Below are 7500 nucleotides of genomic sequence, written 5' to 3'. Positions count from 1 at the left end.
CATCTGTTAAACACGTGTATGTGACCAATAACATCTGTTAAACACATGTATGTGACCAATAACATCTGTTAAACACATGTATGTGACCAATAACATCTGTTAAACCCGTGTATGTGACCAATAACATCTGTTAAACACGTGTATGTGACCAATAACATCTGTTAAACACGTATGTGACCAATAACATCTGTTAAACACGTATGTGACCAATAACATCTGTTAAACACATGTATGGGGTGGCAGGGTAGCCTAGTGGTTAGAGAATTGGACTAGTAACCGAAAGGTTGCAAGTTCGAATCCCCGAGCTGACAAGGTACAAAATCTGTCGTCCTGCCCCTGAACAGGCAGTTAACCCACTGTTCCTAGGCCGTCATTGAAAATAAGAATTTGTTCTTAACTGACTTGCCTGTTAAAAAAATATTTACAAAATACATTTGATGCTATTTGCATCTTCAGTTCTGACTGCTTTGTTGGAGTTTGTTCCGGTTAACCAATTCCATATTGACATACTCCAAACATTAGGAACACCTTCCTAATATTGAGTTGACCCCCCTTCAAACAGTCTTCTGACTTTTCAGGTCGATATTGACTTCAATGCTGGATGTCCGTTGGGTGGTGGAACATTCTTGATACACACGGGAACCTGTTCAGGGTGAAAAACCCAGCACTGTTGCAGTTCTTGACACACTCAAACCGGTGCGGCCTGGTACCTACTTCCATACCCCGTTCAAAAGCACTTCGGTCTTTTGTCTTGCCCATTTATCTACTGAATGACACACATACACAAACCGAAGTCCCAATTGTCTCAAGGCTTAAAAATCCTTCTTCAACCTGTCTCCTCCTCTTCATCTACACTGATTGAAGTGGATTTAACAAGTGACATCAATCAGGGATCATAGGTTTCACCTGGTCAGTCTATGTCATGGAAAGAGCAGGTGTTCCTAATGTTTTGTGTACTCATTGTATATATTCAGCTGCTTCCGGTCTATCATTGCAACTCAACGTAATCCAACCCATCTTGGATGTTTGGTTCACCGATGTGATGGGTCTTTGAGCGGTTGGGGACCGGTTCCGACGGTCATTTAGTGAACGGTGTCGCGTCCCCTGCCTTATAGAGGCAGAAATCCAATCTGTCTGCGTTCTGTTTCCACCCCGCAGAGTTGATTTGAAGTGTCAGGTTTCAGACCCCGACATTATCACATGTCGCATTTTCTATCCTATTCAGACAGAGAATCGATTTCTCTTCCACTGAACGAGACAGCCCAGCCTGGGAGACGGCATATGAACGAGACAGCCCAGCCTGGGAGACGACATATGAACGAGACAGCCCAGCCTGGGAGACGACATATGAACGAGACAGCCCAGCCTGGGAGACGGCATATGAACGAGACAGCCCAGCCTGGGAGACGGCATATGAACGAGACAGCCCAGCCTGGGAGACGACATATGAACGGTAACAGTCTGGCCGTTGTGGTTCCAATCTTGCTATGATATTCTCAGCAGGATGTAGAGCTCTCAACATGAAAAGAAAATACAAAATGATTTCATAAAACGTAAAGAAGATCACGTTTTTCTTGTTCACAGACGACCAAAATCACAGCATGCTTGGTTAAAGCTGAAGTTTTAACGAATCTGCACACATTTCAATGGTGTTTCTGTGCCGTTCAATGGACTTTTAGGACAAAATTATATTTCGTCAGTAATATGAAATAGTGCCAATATTGTTCCGTCAACAACTATGATCATTATTTATTTTACTGTTAAAAGAAATGGGAAATCTAACAGTGTTGTTTATAATTTGACTGTTACGATATTTAGAAAACATGTCAGTCATGTCAATCCTATTAGCCCACATATATGATTTAAAAAAATATTTTCATAACATTTGTACTATATATTCAAGCCTCTGTCCTAACAAGTGAGTACACCTTAGCAATTTAAGAACTATTTTTAACGGAAAAGATGAATTCCAGAACTTTCTAAAACGATGCAACTGTACCAGTTACTGTGCGTGGCCAACCGACGAAAGATTTACGTTTGGATAAGTCTATTTAGGCGGGAAATCCTTAACATCCCCTTCTCAAACAACATGCATGTCATCGACCCAAATCTCTCTCCTCCAGCCCTCTCCTCTAGCCCTTTCCTCCAGCCCTCTCCATACCTGCGGCCAGCTGCAGGCCTCCTCAACATCCCCTTCTCAAACAACATGCATGTCATCGACCCACATCTCTCTCCTCCAGCCCTCTCCTCCAGCCCTCTCCTCCAACCCTCTCCTCCAGTCCTCTCCTCCATGCCTCTCCTCCAGCCCTCTCCATACCTGCGGCCAGCTGCAGGCCTCCTTAACATCCCCTTCTCAAACAACATGCATGTCATCGACCCACATCTCTCTCCTCCAGCCCTCTCCTCCAGTCCTCTCCTCCAGTCCTCTCCTCCAGCCCTCTCCATACCTGCGGCCAGCTGCAGGCCTCCTTAACATCCCCTTCTCAAACAACAGGCATGTCATCGACCCACATCTCTCTCCTCCAGCCCTCTCCTCCAGACCTTTCCTCCAGCCCTCTCCTCCAGTCCTCTCCTCCAGCCCTCTCCATACCTGCGGCCAGCTGCAGGCCTCCTTAACATCCCCTTCTCAAACAACATGCATGTCATCGACCCACATCTCTCTCCTCCAGCCCTCTCCTCCAGTCCTTTCCTCCAGCCCTCTCCATACCTGCGGCCAGCTGCAGGCCTCCTTAACATCCCATTCTCAAACAACAGGCATGTCATCGACCCACAGCCCTCTCCTCCAGCCCTCTCCTCCTGCCCTCTCCTCCAGCCCTCTCCATACCTGCGGCCAGCTGCAGGCCTCCTTAACATCCCCTTCTCAAACAACATGCATGTCATCGACCCACATCTCTCTCCTCCAGCCCTCTCCTCCAGTCCTCTCCTCCAGTCCTCTCCTCCAGCCCTCTCCATACCTGCGGCCAGCTGCAGGCCTCCTTAACATCCCCTTCTCAAACAACATGCATGTCATCGACCCACATCTCTCTCCTCCAGCCCTCTCCTCCAGTCCTTTCCTCCAGCCCTCTCCATACCTGCGGCCAGCTGCAGGCCTCCTTAACATCCCATTCTCAAACAACAGGCATGTCATCGACCCACAGCCCTCTCCTCCAGCCCTCTCCTCCTGCCCTCTCCTCTAGCCCTCTCCTCCAGCCCTCTCCTCCAGCCTTCTCCTCCAGCCCTCTCCTCCAGCCCTCTCCTCCAGCCCTCTCCTCTAGCCCTCTCCTCCAGCCCTCTCCTCTAGCCCTCTCCTCCAGCCCTCTCCTCCAGCCCTCTCCTCCAGCCCTCTCCTCCTGCCCTCTCCTCTAGCCCTCTCCTCCAGCCCTCTCCTCCAGCCTTCTCCTCCAGCCCTCTCCTCCAGCCCTCTCCTCCAGCCCTCTCCTCCAGCCCTCTCCTCCAGCCCTTTCATCCAGCCCTCTCCTCCAGCCCTCTCCTCCAGCCCTCTCCTCCAGCCCTCTCCTCTAGCCCTCTCCTCCAGCCCTCTCCTCCAGCCCTCTCCTCCAGCCTTCTCCTACAGCCCTCTCCTCCAGCCCTCTCCTCCAGCCCTCTCCTCTAGCCCTCTCCTCCAGCCCTCTCCTCTAGCCCTCTCCTCCAGCCCTCTCCTCCAGCCCTCTCCTCCAGCCCTCTCCTCTAGCCCTCTCCTCCAGCCCTCTCCTCCAGCCCTCTCCTCCAGCCCTCTCCTCTAGCCCTCTCCTCCAGCCCTCTCCTCCAGCCCTCTCTTCCAGCCCTCTCCTCCAGCCCTCTCCTCCAGCCCTCTCCTCCAGCCCTCTCTTCCAGCCCTCTCCTCCAGCCCTCTCCTCCAGCCCTCTCCTCCAGCCCTCTCCTCCAGCCCTCTCCTCTAGCCCTCTCCTCCAGCCCTCTCTTCCAGCCCTCTCCTCCAGCCCTCTCTTCCAGCCCTCTCCTCCAGCCCTCTCCTCCAGCCCTCTCTTCCAGCCCTCTCTTCCAGCCCTCTCCTCCAGCCCTCTCTTCCAGCCCTCTCCTCCAGCCCTCTCCTCCAGCCCTCTCCTCCAGCCCTCTCCTCTAGCCCTCTCCTCCAGCCCTCTCTTCCAGCCCTCTCCTCCAGCCCTCTCTTCCAGCCCTCTCCTCCAGCCCTCTCCTCCAGCCCTCTCTTCCAGCCCTCTCTTCCAGCCCTCTCCTCCAGCCCTCTCTTCCAGCCCTCTCCTCTAGCCCTCTCCTCCAGCCCTCTCCTCCAGCCCTCTCTTCCAGCCATCTCCTCCAGCCCTCTCCTCCAGCCCTCTCCTCTAGCCCTCTCCTCCAGCCCTCTCCTCCAGCCCTCTCCTCCAGCCTTCTCCTACAGCCCTCTCCTCTAGCCCTCTCCTCCAGCCCTCTCCTCCAGCCCTCTCCTCCAGCCCTCTCCTCCAGCCCTCTCCTCCAGCCCTCTCCTCTAGCCCTCTCCTCCAGCCCTCTCCTCCAGCCCTCTCCTCCAGCCCTCTCCTCCAGCCCTCTCCTCCAGCCCTCTCCTCCAGCCCTCTCTTCCAGCCCTCTCCTCCAGCCCTCTCCTCCAGCCCTCTCCTCCAGCCCTCTCCTCCAGCCCTCTCCTCTAGCCCTCTCCTCCAGCCCTCTCTTCCAGCCCTCTCCTCCAGCCCTCTCTTCCAGCCCTCTCCTCCAGCCCTCTCCTCCAGCCCTCTCTTCCAGCCCTCTCTTCCAGCCCTCTCCTCCAGCCCTCTCTTCCAGCCCTCTCCTCCAGCCCTCTCCTCCAGCCCTCTTCATACCTGCGGCCAGCTGCAGGCCTCCTTAACATCCCATTCTCAAACAACAGGCATGTCATCGACCCACATCTCTCTCCTCTAGCCCTCTCCTCCAGCCCTCTCCTCCTGCCCTCTCCTCTAGCCCTCTCCTCCAGCCCTCTCCTCCAGCCTTCTCCTCCAGCCCTCTCCTCCAGCCCTCTCCTCCAGCCCTCTCCTCCAGCCCTCTCTTCCAGCCCTCTCCTCCAGCCCTCTCCTCCAGCCCTCTCCTCCAGCCCTCTCCTCCAGCCCTCTCCTCCAGCCCTCTCATCCAGCCCTCTCCTCCAGCCCTTCCCTCCAGCCCTCTCCTCCAGCCCTCTCCTCCAGCCCTCTCCTCCAGCCCTCTCCTCCAGCCCTCTCTTCCAGCCCTCTCCTCCAGCCCTCTCTTCCAGCCCTCTCCTCCAGCCCTCTCCTCCAGCCCTCTCCTCTGGCCCTCTCATCCAGCCCTCTCCTCCAGCCTTCTCCATACCTGAGGCCAGCAGCAGGCCTCTGTTACCTGTCATCCTTGGTCCTTCAGTCTTCTTGACGTCGATGGTGAAGGTGAGCCGCCCGGCGCTGGTGTGGATGCCGTCGGTCAGGGAGAAGGCTAGCTCGTCACTGCCCCCACTGGCCACGTCAGGGGTGTATACCAGAAGCAGATCCAACACGTCCTGGTAGCAGGATTGAGATTGATTAGTCGATCGAGATCATGCGTATGTATCGTGAACTCAGCTCTATTGACCTATTTATGTCACAAAATACAAAACAATTATTTAATGAATCGATGTCTTACAGCAGAGATTAATGAATTAATCTGCCCTAGCACTCGTCAAGTAATTAATTCCCGAAAAACTTGTGTTTGAACTCATCCCTACCTGGTAGGTGAACGTGGAACCCTGAGACAGAACCGGACCGTTCTCCAGAGGCTGGGAGTAGAACTGGCGTCTACGCAGCTTGCCTGAAAAGAGGACCATGTGGGTACAGGTTGAGTATGTGGGGTTGTAGTGTTGATGAAAACAGGACCATGTGGGTACAGGTTGAGTATGTGGGGTTGTAGTGTTGATGAAAACAGGACCATGTGGGTACAGGTTGAGTATGTGGGGTTGTAGTGTTGATGAAAACAGGACCATGTGGGTACAGGTTGAGTATGTGGGGTTGTAGTGTTGTAGTGTTGATGAAAACAGGACCATGTGGGTACAGGTTGAGTATGTGGGGTTGTAGTGTTGATGAAAACAGGACCATGTGGGTACAGGTTGAGTATGTGGGGTTGTAGTGTTGTAGTGTTGATGAAAACAGGACCATGTGGGTACAGGTTGAGTATGTGGGGTTGTAGTGTTGTAGTGTTGATGAAAACAGGACCATGTGGGTACAGGTTGAGTATGTGGGGTTGTAGTGTTGATGAAAACAGGACCATGTGGGTACAGGTTGAGTATGTGGGGTTGTAGTGTTGTAGTGTTGATGAAAACAGGACCATGTGGGTACAGGTTGAGTATGTGGGGTTGTAGTGTTGATGAAAACAGGACCATGTGGGTACAGGTTGAGTATGTGGGGTTGTAGTGTTGTAGTGTTGATGAAAACAGGACCATGTGGGTACAGGTTGAGTATGTGGGGTTGTAGTGTTGATGAAAACGGGACCATGTGGGTACAGGTTGAGTATGTGGGGTTGTAGTGTTGATGAAAACAGGACCATGTGGGTACAGGTTGAGTATGTGGGGTTGTAGTGTTGCCTGAAAAGAATGATAATAATAATAATGGTATGTGTGATTTATTCAGCTGAAGAACAGGGTAGTTATATAAATAATACATCTAAGTGGTTAATATAGCTTCATCCCAGGCCGTAGAAATGCCTGGAATCCTGAGAACTTGAGTCAGGGGCGTGAGTCAATTAAGTATGTGTTTTACGCTGGGCGATGTCGTTAAGCAGAGGCTGTCTGGTAGACAGGCAGGCAGACAGACAGACAGGCAAACAGACAGACAGACAGACAGGAGAGGAGACAGTCAAAAAGATTGGGCCTCTATAGCCTCCCTCTGTGACAGGCCTCTATAGCCTCCCTCTGTGACAGGCCTCTATAGTCTCCCTCTGTGACAGGCCTCTATAGCCTCCCTCTGTGACAGGCCTCTATAGCCTCCCTCTGTGACAGGCCTCTATAGCCTCCCTCTGTGACAGGCCTCTATAGCCTCCCTCTGTGACAGGCCTCTATAGCCTCCCTCTGTGACAGGCCTCTATAGCCTCCCTCTGTGACAGGCCTCTATAGCCTCTGTGACAGGCCTCTACAGCCTCCCTCTGTGACAGGCCTCTATAGCCTTCCTCTGTGACAGGCCTCTATAGCCTCCCTCTGTGACAGGCCTCTATAGCCTCCCACTGTGACAGGCCTCTATAGCCTCCCTCTGTGACAGGCCTCTATAGCCTTCCTCTGTGACAGGCCTCTATAGCCTCCCTCTGTGACAGGCCTCTATAGCCTCCCTCTGTGACAGGCCTCTATAGCCTTCCTCTGTGACAGGCCTCTATAGCCTCCCTCTGTGACAGGCCTCTATAGCCTCTGTGACAGGCCTCTACAGCCTCCCTCTGTGACAGGCCTCTATAGCCTTCCTCTGTGACAGGCCTCTATAGCCTCCCTCTGTGACAGGCCTCTATAGCCTCCCACTGTGACAGGCCTCTATAGCCTCCCTCTGTGACAGGCCTCTATAGCCTCCCACTGTGACAGGCCTCTATAGCCTTCCTCTGTGACAGGCCTCTATAGCCTCCCTCTGTGACAGGCCT

At 53.3% G+C, this 7500-nt stretch overlaps 1 protein-coding gene across 1 annotated transcript in view; it reads right to left on the bottom strand.

Moving 5' to 3' along the window:
- Positions 1–7500, bottom strand: part of LOC135510729 (extracellular matrix organizing protein FRAS1-like) — a 408168-nt gene that overhangs the window by 74149 nt on the left and 326519 nt on the right. Inside the window, 2 exon segments of the mRNA XM_064931929.1 lie at positions 5257–5410; positions 5615–5697. Coding sequence (XP_064788001.1) covers positions 5257–5410; positions 5615–5697 — 237 coding nt within the window.

This window comes from Oncorhynchus masou, chromosome 1, assembly GCF_036934945.1.
Source record: "Oncorhynchus masou masou isolate Uvic2021 chromosome 1, UVic_Omas_1.1, whole genome shotgun sequence".
Lineage (NCBI taxonomy): Eukaryota > Metazoa > Chordata > Actinopteri > Salmoniformes > Salmonidae > Oncorhynchus > Oncorhynchus masou.
This window is presented reverse-complemented; position numbering and strand designations above follow the sequence as displayed.